Consider the following 18,406-nt stretch of genomic DNA (forward strand, 5'->3'; position numbering starts at 1 on the left):
ATGGATTAAGTAAGAGAAACTTCAGAGGGTTACCTGTTAACACAGCAGGTGAGAAGAAAGTCCAGGAGATATGAATTCAAGATGACTGCACAACCACACCTTTGATATGCCTACGGTATTAATCATCAGTACCATGGGTAATAAGTCCTGTCTCCTGTCTAGACTTGGAGGCCATACCCAGACCGCAGAGTCTGTGAAGCCAGCACGACGTCCCGCTTGAAAAGTTCCTTTTCTGAACATGAAAGAAAACATTGAGAAAATGAAGATGGGCCCTTCGTTGCAGGACTGGAATTGCAGAAACTTCATTTTCAAGTCTGACATCTATTTTCTGCTCCGTTTTCCCCACGTAGAAGCTCTGCTTCTCACTGATCCCTCGGAGATTCAGTTTAGCAAAATCTTCTCGTTGGGGAACTTGTGGGTGACCCCACATTCAGGCTTGCTGGACTTCTACCTGCCTTCATTTACTAACTCCACCTCTGCGCATCCAACACATCCCATCTGGGGATGCAGCAGTGCTGCCTGCGATGGTCTGGGGACCAAACCCCTCAAAGAGCACTTGATGGACAGAAGGAAAGGGCTCCTGCTGCTGTAGGATGAAACCATGTCAGTAACAATGAGAGCCAGGAGTATTAGAAGAGAAAAGCAAGTCAGGAATTCCCAAAGGGCTGGAGCTTGAGGCAATCTGCTCGGGAAAGGCAGGAGAGCAGAAATCATCAGGAGCACAGACTGGAAACTACCCAGAGAACCGAGGCATGACTCCCAGAGGCAGCGAGGACACTGACTTCACCTGCACGGACCTCCCCAAATCCCGTTCACCGCAGAAGGCTGTGTGCACACGGGGACCGGCTTCGGACACGGGGGCTCCCAGGGAAGGCTGAGGAGATCTCTAATTGCCAGAGACAACCCAAAACTGCGAGGAGATGGCATGGCGTCCTTGTCACGCCAGCCCAACGGGATCCTGTTGGCTAATTAGGACTGCCTGGCTGTTCCCTCCTTTCTCACTCCATTTCATTTTATTATATTAATAAAAAAAAAAAGAGACTACTTTTCTTCTTAAACTGCCTTGGATTTTTCTTCTGTCTAAATTCATCTGGGTTCTGTGCAATGTCACTGGGTCGATTTGTGCTCCTGCTGCAATTCTAATTTTGTCAGTTTTCCATTTTCTAGGGAGTTGGGGGATTTTTCTTTCTTCTGTTTTTATTCCACCTCCCCCCCCCACCAAGTCAAAAATGATTTTGCATAACAGTGATAATGTTAATGGCCCTGCACAGCGCATCCAGATTACAGCTGCAGCCAGGGAGAAATAAACATCTCATCTTTGCCCTGCTGTTTATCTGCCCACAGCAGAGCCTGGTATCAGGTCAGAACCTGTAATTTCATTAACTTTATCACTCAGACGCGCTTGTTACTAGATGTCATTATTCAGCACGTTGCTCCCGTGTGCTGTTTGCAGCTGGGCTTCCCTTCAGATGCTCGGGCACCGCGCGGGAGCAGCCCTCCCACCCGCATCGCTGCAGAGCGTGGCCTGACACTCGGGAGGGACGTTTGGCTCGTCCATCCGTGCTCTGCTTGCTCCTGATTTGCAAAACAGACATTTGTGCTGCTCGACCTCCCGGGCAGGGACTTCCCTCCCGTTTTGCGGGGCTGTACGCAGCAGAGTCATCCAGTGCAATTCCTTTCCTTATACATCCAGAAGCTCCATGTGGGGAATAAAAAAAACCCCACACTCTTCCTCACGGGAAGGGCAATGGAGCCCAAGAGCTGCACAGCGTGGGGCGCACAAAGCCCCAGTGATGGGAAGCACCCGCCGCTGGCGCGACCCGGCACCTGCGCATCCATCACTGCCCGGCACGGGGGAAGCGAGCGGCGCAGGTGGAGGGTGAGCCGAAACGCTCCATCTTCATCGCGTTTGCCATCCCTGGTAATTAATGGTTGGAAGTGACACTTGAAAGAGCCTCTAGTGACAGCCCCTGCGATGATACCGTTTGGAGCCCGCTGACAAGCCCCAGCTGGTGCCGTATCACAACGCTGCACTGCGAGAGCAGCAAGGAGAGCCTTTCCCTCGGGCGCTGACGGGCTCCCCGGGATGTGGGCACAGCTCCTCGCCCGGCCCCGGGGATCGCACCGAAACCTGGCAGCCCCGGCCAGGCAGCCAGGCACTGGGGGAAGGCTGACCCTGTCCTCGAGCTAGGGCCGTGCTCCAGTTGGGTTTCCCTTGCTGCACCCATCTTCAACCCACCTGTAAAACTGTGCCCGAGCAGAACTGATCTCCAGCCCCTGGGGATCTCCAGGTACCTGCTCGCACCAACTGCAGGGTTCCTCCACCCCACGTGCCGCAGCCCCGCAGGAATCCCGGCTATGTCTGCTGCTCACGGGCAGGTCCGAGTGTCTGTGTGCAGCACATCCAGCGCCTCCCAAACCACCGCCTCTCCCACGCAGGTGCAAACCAGGTCACAGTAAAAAGCCCACAGCACATATATTTATATTTATAGTCTATAAATCCTACATCTGAACCACAGCCACCTCATCCTCGGCAATCCAGGCTCTGGCCAGCTTCAGCAGAGAGGAGCAACCACCACAGACTGTAGCTTGAGCAAACACTCCTTGAGCAAAGCCTCATCCAAGAGGGAAAAGTGCCCATCTGGGAGGAAACACACGGTGAACCAGTATGGTTTGGCAAGATGAGAAGAGGCAAGGCACAACCCTGCCTGGATTCGAGGTGCAAAGCCCAACGGCATCACGAGCTGAGCTGGTGGGAACATTTGTGAACGTATCTCACAGCCCGGGGTAGCCCTGGCCCTGCAGGCAGCTGGCAGCCGCGGCTCAGGGGGATTTTTCAGTCAGTGTAAGAAGTTCTTTATTGCCAGTTCCTGAAGCCCTTGGATAGTTTAATATTCTGCCCTAGATCTTGTTTACTATTACGTTTTGAAGAGGACTGAAATGCAGTTACTGCTGTCTTCCCCACTCACACAACTCTAAATAATTTACAGAAAAGTAAAACAAAGAAGAGAATATGAAAGAATAAAAAAGGTAGCTCAGTTACGATATAGGAAGGCTTTCATTTGTTCTTTCTCACCGAGCAGAGCGTTGGGGAAACATCTCTCAACACCACAGGCCGATAACAGCCAGCCGGACACAGAGGGAGATGCCAACAGGGATGCTCAGATCAGCACTCGAGGATCCCTGAGCACCTCTGTGTTTGTTTGAGCCCAACGATACCCATCACCATCGTAATAACCTTGCTTAGAAGAGGAAAGAGTAAAAAGCACTGTACGGGGGGAAGAAACACCACCTCAGCCACCACTGACGACCGCCGCAGGTGCAGCGATCTGCTTCCCAGGCACGATGCACCCTCTGGGCCCTCCCTGGCTCCCACGCTCAGAGCTGCAGAGTTTCCTCCACGGAGCCCATCAGAGTCCCCGTTCCCATCCCTGTCCCCCCGCACTGCCCCCGTGGGTGCTCTGGCAGGGACCGCTCGGCCTTTACGGGAATCCCACAGGCTCACGGGAAGGACTGTCCAGGGTCACCCCAAGAGCCCCTTCCCTGCGCCGAGGGAGCCGGCGCGTCCCTTCCTCGCTCCCGCTGGAGTCAATTAGCACTAACGCACTTGGCTTTTGTTTATTCAAATGCATTTGCAGGTGAACAACATTCCACGGCTTCTAACGACATTTCAATAAGCAGAGGTGGGTGTCGCAGCTTCTGAGACAGCCTTTAAAAAGGCAGGCAATCAAGTGTGCATTAACCGAGTGCTCTGGGGAAAGCGCTGCTCCTCTCCGTGCAGAAGAAGCATCCCCCGAGTCACCCAGCTGCACCCGTGCAGCCCACGGCCCCTCTGTCCCCACACACAGGCAGGACGGCAGCACCCAGACCCTGCCCGGCCCTCTCGGTGACAGGGAGCAGAACCACATGATCCAGCAGCACCAATTTTACCTGCAATTAAGAAAACAACTAAAGGCACCCCCTACCCACCGGGGGTTTCGCAGCGGTCTCTGCCATTGCTAGGACCAGACACACCACCAAGCCTGAAAGCAGAGCCATCGGCTTCCCACTTCATCATGCCGTGCTGGAAACGGAAGACGGGTTTTGGAAGAGGATGTGACAAAGGAGACGGGTCAAATCCTATGAATCCCCATCTCCGTGGAGCTCCCAAGCACACAGCTTACATGCTGCTACGGCACCTGAACCACCAGCAAAGCATGGTCAGGGAGTGCTGTGAGACCAGGGGACGTGGTCCACGGGGCTGGCAATGACAGATGAGGGCCCACAGCTACCGTGCCTCAGTTTCCCCAGCACCATCCAAAGGTGATTCCCCTCTCAGGAAGGACAAGGTCTGCAAACCATGACAGCTGAGGACCAAAGCCTGGAGAGCCAAGCACCAGCCACATGGGCTATGCATGGATGAGCCACCCTTTCTAGGTGACACCACACAGGACAGACACCCCAGGCAGGGGATGAGGAGAAGGAAAGAGGAGAGAGAAAAGCCACAAACCTTTCTTTTCGTAGTCAGGCTTCTCCTCCCCGCCCCGGCCCAGGCTCTCCAGCGTCCGCGTCACCTGGCTGCCAAACTCATCCTCCCTGGTGCTGGGCTCTGCCCGCCGCGGCGTCTCCTCCTCCTCCTCGTCCTCGTAGTCGTCCAGGATGGGGGTCTCGCGGATGGGCACCCCGATGACCGAGTTGTGGGCCTGGAGGCGCGAGTTGCGGAAGCTCTCGCGGGCCTGGGGCCCCAGCAGCACCGAGGGGATGTAGTGGATCTCGTGGGTGGCCTCCGTGCTGGCGCTCTTCTGCGGGATGCGGCGGCGCTTGTGCCAGCGCCGCTGGGCGTACAGAGCCACCGTGAAGACCAAGAGGAGCAGGAGCAGCGCGATGAGCCCACCCTGCGGAGGAGAGCAAAGGGCACGGGTCAGGGGACGCACGGGGCACAGGGACAGGTCGGGGATGCACGGGGCACAGGGATGGGTCAGGGGATGCTGTGGCCAGCATCCATGGACCTTCTCCTCTTCCATCCCCAGAGCACCTTTTCCCTTGAGGCCCGAGGTGGGCGAGCACTCCCTCCCACCCCGCATAGGGAGATGGGAAAGGAGGCAATCGCATCCCACCCCTTAGGAGAGAAAAACTTATTAAAACATCCCAGCCACCGGCACGGGAGCAGCAAAGCATCAGCAGACACACAACATTTCACACAAACAACTGTGCAACAAACGGCACCACGCAACCGCCGCTTCCCAGGGCATGGCCACCCCAGCTCCACCATTTCTGGCTGCAGTTTGCCTACAGTTTCAACAAGACTTCAGCTGCAGACCTGGGGGCACAGCACAACGTATTTCAGACCAAGACCTTCTCTGCAAAGCTCTCCTCTTCCCCTACCTCCAAATTTTATCCAATACAGCTCCCAACTACAGCACCATTAGAAAAAAAAAAATCTTCACCAAAAAAATAAACTTCCAGGGACATAAAGATATTTAGGAAGTGGCCTCTCCTCCCAAGGGAGCTGGGCTGGGAAACGCTGAAGGGAGCCAGCCCTGCCTCTGGGAGGTTAATTCAGCCGCAGTCGCTCAGCCCCTTGCAGGCGAGAGCTGTGCGTGTGCCAGCTTCCAACCCCTTCTCCGCAGCGCCGGAGCAATTTTATCCCGTGGCAGACAAGCAAAGCAGGGCATGTAAATCAGGAGCAGCGTGAGCAATCGGGGCTTTGCAGCGAGACACAGAACAGCCAGGGCAGGACAGGCGCCTCTTTGGCACAGGGGATGCCACAGCCCAGAACTTTACAGAGTGGGCAAAAACAAAGCAGAAACGTGCAAATATTTCATCTGCATTTGATAACAAAGCACCACGTTGTACCCAGAGCACGGCTCCGACTCGTAAACAGGATCAGCTGTAAAGAGGCGGCATCGAGAATTGCAGCTCACAGGATGAGTTAGCTGGGAGAGAGGCCTCAGGAGCAGGAGAGGAGGAGAGATGCTGCCCTGGACCACCCCGGCACCATGACCTGCCACAGAGCAGAGCCCAGCCCAGCCCAGCATCCCTCGTATCAGGACTCCCTCCTCTCCCCACTAACCATCACTAACGGGACCAGGGCTTGGGGATTCAGGAGGACACAGTTTGACTTCCCCAATTTGGGTGACATGCACCATCAGGAAAGGTGTTTTAGCATCCAGGAGATGCTCAGGGATCTGTGCATTGGAGAAGGGCAGGGCTTGGTGAGCAGACCGGGTCCATGACCTGCAGTAGCAGAGCACTTAAAGGACCAGCGGGATGAGGACCCTTCATGGCCTTCCATGCTCAGAAACAAGGAACAGCATGACACCTCAACCTGGAAGAGCAGACATGCATTTCCTCGGGTCTGCCCAGCGCCTGATGCATGGAGATCCCAGAGCATCACAGGAGCTCCCTGGCATGAGCCACCCGTACTTCCCAGCACCAAACTGGGGCCATTTCCTTGGAAGTCCAGTTTGCAGGAGAGAAACCGTGGCACACCAGATCATAGGACAATAGGACACAGCCTCAAGCTTCGCCAGGGGAGGTTCAGGTGGGACATTAGGAAGCATTTCTTCTCAGCAAGGGTCATTAGACATTGGAAGGGGCGGCCCAGGGAGGTGGTGGAGTCACCGTCTCTGGAGGGGTTTAAGAAAAGCCTGGACATGGCACTTAGTGCCCTGGTCTAGTTGACATGGTGGTGTCAGGGCAACGGTTGGACTCGATGATCCCAGAGGGCTCTTCCAACCTGACTGATTCTGTGATACTGCGTGATCTGAAAGGGAGGCCTGGTGACAAGGACACAGCAGGGTCACAAACCTCAACGCGACAAACCACACTGCAGAACTAGACCCAGCCTCCGTGCCGGTGTCCTTCCAGCAAAGTGAGGGCTCTCCCGGTACAGAAGGGTTTCAGAACAACGCTCACAGACACGACTGCTGGGAAAAGCCTTCTCCAAGACCTCACCACCAAGCTCCTGAGCCAAGGATCTCTCTGTTTGGGAGCAATTACTAGAAGGCACAGAGGCACAGAGGTCATTAGCGTGCCACTCCCCGCCCCGTTCGGGAACAACAGGTTTGGCTCAAGCAAGCCGAGGGCTCCCAGCCCAGCCTGCCCGCGGCTCCCGCATCCCTTGGGGACAAGCTGGAGGCCTCTGCTCTGCCAGCCACCGCGACAACAGCTCCCTCCCTGCCCAGGAAAGGCTGGGGGTGCCCGTGCCAGCCCCTCGCTGAGCGCTCACGGGCTCGGTTTCCACGTGCTCCTTTCGTCCCTGACCCCGCGCGAGCAGCTGCTTGTTCAACCCCGCCGCGCACGCCGGGAGAGCTGCCTGGGGAAAAAGGGGAAAGAAAAAAAGAGTCAAACTTAGGAGGCATTCAAGCCAGCCTCATTTTAATCTATTTTTCACGTTAAATTATCCAACTGAGGGAGCAGGAGAGAGAAAGGGGAAGGAAGGGATAATATGAGAAATGTTTTATTTGACAATGTGTCATTCGGAAACTGATTATTTCTGTCTCCGAGCTTTTTAATATTCCCAAACAATGGCCGAGGCGCGCGGGGATTTGGTATTCTAAGGCTGGATTTATAATACTCTGTTCTGCAGTGATAAGAACACGGGCCTTTAATCCTCTGAGCTGTGAACATGCATATTCTCCCACGTAATGTCCTTCCCACCACGCTCCCGGGTGCCCCGCGCCGGCCGAGCGGGAGCCATGGGGAACCGGAGGGTTGCTGAGACCCCCGGGAGTGGAGGAGGGATGGGAGGAGGAGGATGGGGGAGAAGAGGGCTGGTGGGGACAACCCCTGCGTATGCACAACTGCAGGGCTCGTGGCACAGGAGCAAACGGCAGCTGAAGCTGGAAGGCAGCAAGGCTGGGACTTATTTGAAGCACCAAAGGCAAACTGGTGGCAGAAGCCACCTTGAAGCCCAAGATACTGGGTGCTCATACAAATTATGAAGGCTGCCACGCTGCTGACCTGGGGGGCGACCAGTGTTTGGGCATCTGTTCGAGATGCTGAACTGTTTCTGAGCAGCAAGAGGCTGCACATGCTTCTGCGAACACAATCCACCACCCTTCTCTACCAAAGCAGTGAAAGATGAGGTAGTTCTGCTGCTCCTCTGGGCTCTGGACAAACTCTTTCTTGCAACAGGCTCTGGCCTCTCCTGACTTTGCCTGGGCTCCCCGGCCGGCTCCGCTCCCCACAGCGAGGTGGACACGGCGCGGCTCCCACAGGAGCCCTCAGCCCCGCAGCTCTGCGGTCAAAGCAGCAAAGCAAGCCCTAACGGTCTGCTGGCCACGGCGGCGAGGAGGGGCTGAAGTCAGAAGAAGGCCCCAGACTGGAGGAGAAGCCGGTTTGGGCTGGGCAGACCCATTACACCAAAGCATCCCTTCCGCGGGTCAAAGCAAAACAGCGCAGCACCCAGCCTGGTGCTGACTCGAACCCCTTCTGCTGCTTCCTCTGAACACAAAGTTTTGCCTTGGGGGGAAAAAAAAAAAATCCCCGTTTCTTTTCTAACTTTGAAGCTGCTATTGCTCCTGCACAACACTCAAAACCCATTATTGTCCCATATTGTGCTGACAACCAGCCCCATCGCTCCGGACCTGCTGCTGGATGACACGGGGCTCTTGCAGCCCGGGGCCGTCGCTCCAAGGACAGTGACCCGGGACAGCCAAGCTGTGCCCAGCACAACCCCTGCACACACACCCCCCCTCACACCCTGCAGCCTTGGGGAGCGGGGGTGAGCGGGACCCCGAAGCCAGAGCGTCACATCGTCCTGTGCCATCCCAGCACAGGAGCCACGGCAAGCAAACAGGTACCAGCGATAACCACGTGGTCCTCACAGCTCTTCACTCCGCACTTTTTCCTTTCTTTCCTTTTTTACCATGAAGGTAATTAAACATTAGGACAATTTACCAAGGGTTGTGGTGGATCACTGTCAATTTTTTATTTTGATTTTTTTTTTTTTAAATCAAGACTAGAAGCTTTTAGAAAAGTTATGCTTTATTTCAAATGAGAAATAAAAGCTTCAGGGAATTCCTGTGGCCTGTGTGGCACTGGAAGGCAGAGCAGGTGACCCCATGGTCTTCTCTTGACCCCCGGTTTTGTCCTCCCCACGTTTCTTCATCAGCTCTAGAGCACCTTATCTCTCCTTCCATCATTTCACCCCCTCCCAGGTCAACCCAGACGCAGAAAGCACCACCGGACCACAGACAGGAGCGGGCAGGTAAGACACATCCAGCTAACACAGCCCAAAGCGGGAGATGCCACCAGCACAGATCAAACCCCAACCTCTGCACACAAACCTCTCCTGGCTCGCCTTGGCCGTGGTCGAGGGCTATAATAAAGCAGTGCTCAATGAGCAGGTGTAGCAAACATCTGCAGTAGGCTTCAGCCACGCTGTAATTTGAGCTAATGGATTACCAATTAAAAAGCGACGGCAAATGGCAGCACGGAGACCCTATAAATGCCACTTCACCGGGCAGAGGCTTGCTCCTGGGCACAGATCCCCCAAGGCCACATCCCAGGGTGAACCACGACCAGAAGCAGAGTTGGGATCATCTGTGTTAGCCGTTATACCTGGCTGTTAATCAGCAATCAGTCCTCTCGGCCAAACCCTCTGCTGCAGCCAAACTGCGAGCAGACGCCCGTTAGTGCCCAGGCTGGCCGGGGCAGCCCCAGGTCTGGCCATCCTCTCCCTCCCAGCTCCATCAGCAGGTCCCTTTGCCAGGCCAGACCCTGTGCCAGGACCGCAGCACCAACACCCCAACCGAGCTATGCTCAGGACAACTTTGGAAGAAAAATACCCCGTTTAACGTGTTGAGTTGCATGGGATCTGCCTCTTCCCTTTCCAGACCAAACCTCGGCACCACACCAGCTGCTCCCTAGGACTCCTTGGCCTTAGTGCTCGTTCTCTCTTTGCTGCACCTCTCCATTTAAATATTTCTTCTACAAATCTTAATTAACATGCTGTTTGCACCTTCTTTCAGATATTAATGACGAAAAACAAGGCTGATCTCTGCAGACACCTCTCGAAGCCTTCCCCCTCCTGCGCACTGCCATTTATCATGACCTCCTCTGCACCCCGACGCCTCCTCGCCCTCCCGGGGTGCAGGACATACCCGCAGACAGCACACGATCCCTCCGGCTTTAACGGCAGAGCAGGGCGGGGGAAAGGATGTTATACAGTGTACTCTTCCCTAGAGCGGGGGTAACAGCAGCCTCCAGCTCTCAGCCCCATAACGGGGGAGTTTTGGCCATTTCCTGCAGAATCACGGTTTCTGCATCCACAGCACCCCTGCCTGCCTCTCCGTCCTCCCCATCTCGTGTCCGTACACACTGGCCCATCGCAACCAAGCCTAAAAAGGCAGAAGAGTTCTCAGAAATACTGACATCCCTTCAGCTTTGTGATGAAAGGAGATGGGCAGAAGAAAGAGGCCCTGGATCACCCCATCCACTAGTGCACATCACACAGGAGGAGTTACCAGAGCCATCCAAACACGTGCAAGGAGGGAGAGGACAGGAGAGAAAAAGGACTTTGGGAAACAGGCTTTGCAAGAGGCAGCTGCATCTCCTACAAGAGGAAAGCAGGGCTCATGGGTAGAAATGGAGCAGCAGCACCTGGAATTTGGGAAGGTGCTGGATCCTGTCTTGGGAGATGCCCACGCAGGCACAGACCTGACCAAGCCTGCTTGGTCCTCACACAGCCTCTGCCAGCAGAAGGGAAGTGACAACGTACCCCGAGGACGGAGGGATGCTTGCTCGCTGCCTGCATCCACAGCGGACGGCACGAGAAGTTGTGAGCCTGACGTGCACTGAGGACTGCTCAAGGAGAAACACAACCGCACGAGGTGTGATGCTCCCAGGAGAGCTGGGACACAGGAGGTCACCTGCCCAGAGTGCAGAGCAGTGCTGGCACAGCTCGGGGACGCAGGGTCCTGCCAACCCCCTTCTCCTCCAGCTGCCCCTCCTGACAGCAGGCAGCTTCTGTCTGGAGGACACGCTGCCCACCCCTGCCTGTGAATCCCAACCACCCTCTGAGAGCACGGACCCCCACGTGCTGCGGGGGTCAGTAAATGAGCCCACAGGCAGGTGAGCATCAGGCAGGGAAACTGAGGCAGAGCATGAGGAGGAGACCAAGGACAGGCAGCAAGCCAGCATGAAGAGATTAACACCGGGATTAAAAAAAAAAAAATACTCCAAAAAGATCTGGATCTGGTCCTGAGCTCAAAACACCTCGACCTCACCTCTCCATAAAAGACAGCAATGACACAAGGCAAATCTACTAAAAAATACAGCATTTTCTCCCTGCACGCTTCAAATCCCCGTTCGAGCACTGCTTCACCAAGGTGCTTAACCACACGCTTAACTTTAAATATGTGTTTAATTCCCATCACACTCCATGAGACTAAAGCACACGCCTCAGCGCTTTGCTGAGCAGGGATGGCTGCCTGAATTGCGGCCTGAAGAAAACTGTATTATGTCTTTTTTTTTCCTTCTTTCCACGGCTTTTAGAACATCACCGAGCTCCAGCGACGATGGGGCCCTGTCTTCTGTTGCTGTTGTTACCACAACCGTGTCACCCAACCCTGCCCAGAGCCGACAGCACCTACAAACCACCCTCTCTGAAAGGGCTTATACCAGTGCGAGTGTGCCCAGGTAGCCAAGAAGGCCAATGGCATCCTGGCCTCTCTTAGGAATAGTGTAGCCAGCCGGTCTAGGGAAGGGATCGTCCCTCTGTACTCAGCACTGGTGAGGCCGCACCTTGAATCCTCTGTTCAGTTCTGGGCCCCACACTTCAGGACAGACATTGAGGTGTTGGAGAGAGTGCAGAGGAGGGCAACCAAGCTGGTGAAGGGTCTGAAGGGTCTGACCTATGAGGAATGGCTGAGGGAGCTGGGGGTGTTTAGCCTGGAGAAGAGGAGGCTCAGAGGTGACCTTAGTGCAGTCTACAACTACCTGAAGGGAGGGTGTAGTGAAGTGGGAGTCGGCCTCTTCTCCCGGGCAACTGGCGATAGGACAAGAGGACACAGCCTCAAGCTTCGCCGGGGGAGGTTCAGGTTGGACATTAGGAAGGATTTCTTCTCAGCAAGGGTCATTAGCCATTGGAAGGGGCTGCCCAGGGAGGTGGTGGAGTCACCATCTCTGGAGGTGTTTAAGAAAAGCCTGGACATGGCACTTAGTGCCATGGTCTAGTTGCCATGGTGGTGTCAGGGCAATGGTTGGACTCGATGATCCCCGAGGGCTCTTCCAACCTGGTTGATTCTGTGATTCTGTGAGTGAGGGCAGGATGTGGCCCAGGGGGTTACAAAGAAGGGTTCCCACCGCATCGCTCCATCAGGCCCGCGCAGACCCGTCACGCACGGCTGCTCTGCTTCCCACGCCAGACGTACATGCTCTGGGCATAAATTTAATAGCAAATACAGTCCTGCAAAGTATAACACATGTACCAGACGTGAGAGTTACCGTTGCTGTGGGAACCATAACTTTAAAATCTCTGACTCTCCCACATTAAAAACAAAAAAAACCAACCAAGTCAGACAAAAAGTCACATTTCCATATGATTTTTTTTTTTAAGCCACGCTGAATTTTGTTTTGCTGTTTCGCCCAAGAATGGAGACAAAAAGGAGCGAACCTGCCAATCAGCCTTTCTGCGCCGTGCACACACGCAATGCGATGTCCCAGCACATGTTTATTTGAGTGGCCTCCCGGGCACCGGCTGTACGCGAGCACCGAAACACGCAACCCTCGATCACACTGAACACGCCTGCACATCCCAAGCTCGCATCGTGCCAGGATAACAATTCAAAATGACTCCTAATCCATTTTTATGATGTGAAAAAAAAAAGGCATTTATTTGCAGTGAACTGAGAGGGGAGGGCTGGAGGTGATTTTATTAAGCACCTGATCGCTAGCTCTCTGTAAAGCCGGAGCGCAGATCGCATAAATTGTGATTTTAATGCGCGCTAAACGGCTCACCTAAATTGGCTGACCCGCTAACCCGGAGCTTGCCCTCAGAGAGGGAAGATTTTAAAATGCATAAGGTCTTGTGCGTTCACACTCCCGTTCCCCCAATGCAGGCAGGCTGCCGGAGCACAGAGCTGAGACAAAAACAAAAGCTTTTTTTTTTTCCCCAAGGAGTTTCAGTTCCCAAGCCCCATCCTCCCGCACCGAGCCCACCAGAGATACCTCCACGTGCTCCTCCCGCTTGGCTCAATTACACCCAGTACCTGAACTGCATTTTAGCCATATTCCAAAGGGGAGGAAAAATCCACTTGAGTTAAGAACAACCAACCTTGCTTTTAAATAAAAACAGGTCACCCCATCCCCAGGGAGCCTCTCCTAGCACACACGGTCTCGTGAGCAAGGGCTGCCGCGCGTTGCAGGTTGAGAGCACCCGGGGTTGTGCCAACACGCAAAGGACTTCGCAGTTAAACACGAGGCTAAAGGAAAGTCCCTCAAAACCAGCAAGCGCGGAGCCACCACCCGTACAACGTCCCTCTCTGCACCATCCCCAGAGCAGAGCCCAAACCCCAATGGCCCACGGGGACCCGGCTCAGGCGAGGAGCATCCCAACGGCCGGCGGAGCTGCCCTGCGGCCGCATCCTGGCAAAGGCAGCCTCTGCCAGGGGAAGGGCAAATGGGCATCCACCCCATATCAAGGAGGAAGACCAAAGAGACTCTCTGGGGTCCTGATACCTTCCCACATGAAAGAGAAGAGCCAGGAAGTCCTCCAAGGCTCAGTTCTGGCTTGGTTTCACCGAAATCACCAGTACCAGCAGCTTGGCCATGCCTGCTTTGCCTGATGCTAATGGGGATCACCGCCCCACCTCTCCTCCCTCCAGAGCTTCCCGTCTGAGAGCAGAGATGGTCACTTGGGGGATCCTCTTAATTAGACCCCTCCAGCAGACCTGCAGATTTGCGCCTTGCACCCACGCACCCCTTCTCCATCTGAGGGAGAAGCCAACCTGCGGGTCAGTTGTCCCCAAGGGACAGAGCAGCACGGTATCAGTCACAGCAAGAGGTGTGTAGAGGTGGCACAACGAAGGAGGGATGCAGTTAAATTCACTAATTAAGAAAGGGGATAAAAGTCGAGAGAAGCTGCACATCTTTTAGGAGCCTTTGCCTCAGGCTGATTTCAGACCCCCTGAGCGACCACCCACAGACCTCACCACCTCCATCGCTCCGTGTCCCCCCAAAACGCAGTGCTGCAGGTCCTATCTGACAATATCTACCAGCAGAGCATTTGCTAGCGAACGATGAAATATAATTAAAAGTAAAGAACACTTGTCAGATAAATGATTAACATGTGCTGCTGTCGCAAAAGTACTTTTCTTGTTGTTTTTTTTTTTTTCATAATAGTGTTTATCTGCTTCCTCACTAACTTACAAAAAATGCAGTTAATTCTCAGTGGATCTCACAACCATTAGTGCGAATTAATGCTGTTCCCACTGTATATTCTGCATCTATTAAAAAAAAAATTAACCTAACAAGAGATGCACATCTCCAGATGAGGGAACACAATTCACACGGTGCCTCCAGCTTCCAAGCGCTGGTGAGTGACACGCTACGACATCCTCCCTGCTCAATTAACCAGGCAGCTTCTGGGGGCTGCCAAATCTTGGACAGTTGTCCAGAAAAGTTGGTAAAACAAGGAGAAAAATTCACCTCAGCATTAAGGAACAGGGACTTCTTGGAGTGGCCCAACACCTCCAAGCCCCATTGATGGACCAGGTCTCCTTTGCGTTGGTGTGTGCTGCCGCTCTCCTCGTGGGGTGGAAGGAAGATAGGCAAGAGACTGGAAAAGGGGTTTAGAGTTTATTTATGGCCATCTCAAAACAATTTATGGAGCAAGGAGCTGATGGGAAGGTGCTATTGGGCACACAGGGAAGGAGGCAAGGAGCTCTTTTGGTTGGTGGTGAGGGTTTTTGAAAGGTTTATTACTGAGCCCGTTGCTGGCAGCTGCTTTGGGAACGATCCAGCCTATTGTGTAAAAATCCTACTTTACCATACTTAAAGTGGAAATATTTCAGCATAATGAACATCTTTCTGAAAAGCAGCACCACAAACCACTGATCTCCAGCGGGAGAGGGAGGGTACTGAACCACAATACAGGGACAACAGCTCCGTGCACGTGTGCGTGTAGCGTTTGGCATCTGAAGGTACTCTGCGATTCTGGCACCGTAACTCGTGCGACGGGAGTTACACACCGCAGCCCCCCCACCCCCTGACCCAAGAAGAGCCTCCACTGGCACTCGGAGCACTGCACACCAGGAAAGAAAAAGGAGTTGATCAATCCGCACACGTGCAATTTGAGAAATGCCCTGGGACCCCCGAGCATCACGCAGCAGGCAGATCCGAGGCTTTGATTTAAAGACAAGATCAAAGAGCTCAGCAAGCCCACAAACCTTCTCTTTTCCAAAAACACCACAGCTACTCCCACCGGGTTATTAAGAGTCCAGTTAAGTACAGCACTTAACCGTACACTTAACTCCCATTAACTTCACCCAAACTTTGCACACACATAAAATTTATCAGGTGGTTCAGGGCTTTTTTTGCCTTCCTGCCCAAGAACGCAGAGTTCTCATTACCCAGCCCTCGGTGTGATGCCTCCAAACGACCTCAGGGCTCGGCACAGTGCGAAAGCATATCCATAGGGGCAGGATTTTTCCTGCCATATCGCTTACACACCCACAGGTCCACAGAAACCTTTCTGTGCCGCGGCACATTGGACCACACCAAGCCATCCTGCCAACACGCTGCCAGACGTTCACCCAGCCCTCTCGCTGCATTGATCGAGAGCAGAGAATACAAAAGGACGGGAACGCACCAGCTTTGTTTTGCTCGCTTGTTCTCAAGTGTGCTTTGCAGGACACGAGGCCAGCAACCTCCTTGCCGGGGAGGCGGGGAGCACAGGGCATCCCGCTGACAGGCTGGGAGGGGAAAAGCCGAGCTTGCATCTGCCAAGGAGCCCTTTGGGGTGCAGCTGGAGCAGCTTCACCTCTGGAGAGCTCTGCACGCCCGGGGCAGAGTCCCCACCCCGAAGCACTTGCAGCTCGAGGCACCTGCAATTCAAGTCCCTCTTTTTTTTTTCTGTATGGGTACAGGACACCAAAGATGATGGAGGCAGAGCAAAGGAAGAAGAAACCAGGGCTGCCACCTACATCCCTCCCCTGGAGAATGCTACAGGAGGGAGACTGCACAGGCACCAAGACACTGGCACTTCTAAAAGGATGTTTACCTGTGCATTGTGAGGAAGGAGCAGTGATTTGGGACAGCCCAGTCCAGCCCTCCTCAATGGCTTGAATTTAAAGCCTATGATTATTTCTGAGTCCACCACTAAGCTAACCCACACCTTTGCTAGAGCAGGACTTCATAGAATCACAGACTGGTTTGGGTTGGAAGGGACCTTAAAGCCCATCCAGTTCCAACCCCTCTGCCACAGGCAGGGACACCTTCCACCAGACCAGGTTGCTCCAAGCCCCATTCAACCTGGCCTTGAACACTGCCAGGGAGGGGGCAGCCACAGCTTCTCTGGGCAACCTGGGACAGGGTCTCACCACCCTCACAGCAAAGAATTTCTTCCTAAGACCTAATCTACATCTCCCCTCTTTCAGTTTAAAACCATTCCCCCTCATTCTATCAATACTTGCCCTTGGAGAAGTCCCTCTCCAGCTTTCCTGTAGGACCCTTCAGGTACTGGAAGGTGCTAGAAGGTCTCCCCGGAGCCTTCTCTTCTCCAGGCTGAACAGCCCCAGCTCTCTCAGCCTGTCTCCAGAGCAGAGGGGCTCCAGCCCTCTGAGCATCTTCATGGCCTCCTCTGGTCTCCCCCTCTTGGAAGAGGGGACCTGAAGGGATGCCCTGGGGACCACCTGAGTGTAACACCCTCCGGGGCAGGGCTCAGAGCTGCGTCCCTGCTACCCACAGGGACCTTTCAGAGCCACAAGAGTTCACTTGTGCTCTCACAAAGCAAGAAGCAGTCCTCGCACCCAGCTCTAACTACACCCACGTTCTTGCAAAGAGGAGACAGACCTTTAATTTAATTAAGCTGGCACCAGAGCAGGAAGAGGCCGGTGGGCAGCAGCAATGGCTCAGAGGGGTGGGCAGTGTTTGGGGGAGCTGGTGGGCTCGCTCAGTGCCACACACACATCAGGGTGCTGACTTTTCTCTCCCTGCATCCTTGCAGGCAGGACTGATGCCATCCCCTGCAGGACAGGTCACTGGCTGCTGCCCCTTCCACCTCTGCTAGGGTGCTGCTCAGTCCCCCAAATCTGGGCCAACCCAACGTGGACATCTCCTCCTGTGGGGCCAGTAAAGCCTGGGTGAGACCTAGAGCAGGGTAAGCAGCAGCAGAGGTGTCAAAGTGGTTTTATTCCAAAGAGTTGCCCCAGCTGACAACAGCCCTGAGCACCCTGCATACAGGCAACACGTGCCCACCCAGCCCTGGGGACCCTCATCTCCTGACTCCATCTCCCAGCTGCACTTCTTGCCCACAGAAAGCAACAAGCATCACAGCGATGCCACCCCTGTGCCACCAAGATGACCTGCCAAGCTCCCCGGGACACACCACTCTAACACTTAGAGGAACTGAGACAATTTGGGACTTGCCTTCCCCAGCCTTGCTCTCAGCAGAGGGTTTGGAGCGTGTCCGGGCAGGCTGCGTGCGTGGAGAAACAGGAGCCCCTTCCCAGACGGAGAGAGGACTGAAGGGCACTGCCATGGCAGGGGGGTCACTGCAGCCCGGGGGGGGCTGTGCCGGGAACACCGCGGCCCCCCCGCCCCATCCAACAGCGGCTCAGAACGTGCCCATTCGGAAACGGGAGAGAACTCACTTCAATTAACCGTGCCTGGTGCTCCGAACGAAACCAATTAATTCTCCCCATCCGAAAGCTGATTAGCCGGGATATCTGGGTAAATGGATAATAACAGGCTAATAACGCCCGCCCGCCCCAGCGCACGCTGATGCCGCTGTGGGGTTTCTGACACGGTGTCACCAGCGTCACTGCAGCACCTGCGAGTCACCACGGAGTGAATTCAGGCACCGTCCCCAGCAGCAGGCAGGGACTGGGCAAGGGTGGCTGCTTTGGAGCCAGCCCCACCCCAGCTACCCCCTCCCAGCCCTCTGCCCCCACAGCAGCATCACCTGCAGCACGAGCTCCGTGGCACCGGGCCCCCTCTCTGTGCCACCCCGTGTCTGCTCACCCACCGAGGGACACCAGCGTGAGCTTGTTGGGGCCAACCACAGCCACAGGGGCTGGGTGTTCAGCTGATGAGCAGTAACTCGTTAACACAAACAGGCTTCAAACAGGGCTCTGTGCAAGGCAAGCTGCCCCCCCTGCCCCCAAACCTCCTTCATCCCCCCCAGGAAGGCTCTGCAGGACAGCCCCGGGCGCTGGGCACTGCAGATCCAGCTCTCCCCGTGGCTGTTATTAGCTGGTGT

At 54.8% G+C, this 18,406-nt stretch overlaps 1 protein-coding gene across 1 annotated transcript in view; it reads right to left on the reverse strand.

Moving 5' to 3' along the window:
- The window catches only part of ASTN2 (astrotactin 2), a 342,339-nt gene that overhangs the window by 248,080 nt on the left and 75,853 nt on the right, over nt 1-18,406 (reverse strand). The window contains exon 3 of the mRNA XM_068413664.1: nt 4,490-4,874. Within this exon, the coding sequence (XP_068269765.1) occupies nt 4,490-4,874 (385 nt within the window). The remainder of the gene's footprint in view (nt 1-4,489; nt 4,875-18,406) is intronic.

The sequence above is a fragment of the Nyctibius grandis genome, chromosome 16 (genome assembly GCF_013368605.1).
Source record: "Nyctibius grandis isolate bNycGra1 chromosome 16, bNycGra1.pri, whole genome shotgun sequence".
In the NCBI taxonomy this organism is placed as follows: domain Eukaryota; kingdom Metazoa; phylum Chordata; class Aves; order Nyctibiiformes; family Nyctibiidae; genus Nyctibius; species Nyctibius grandis.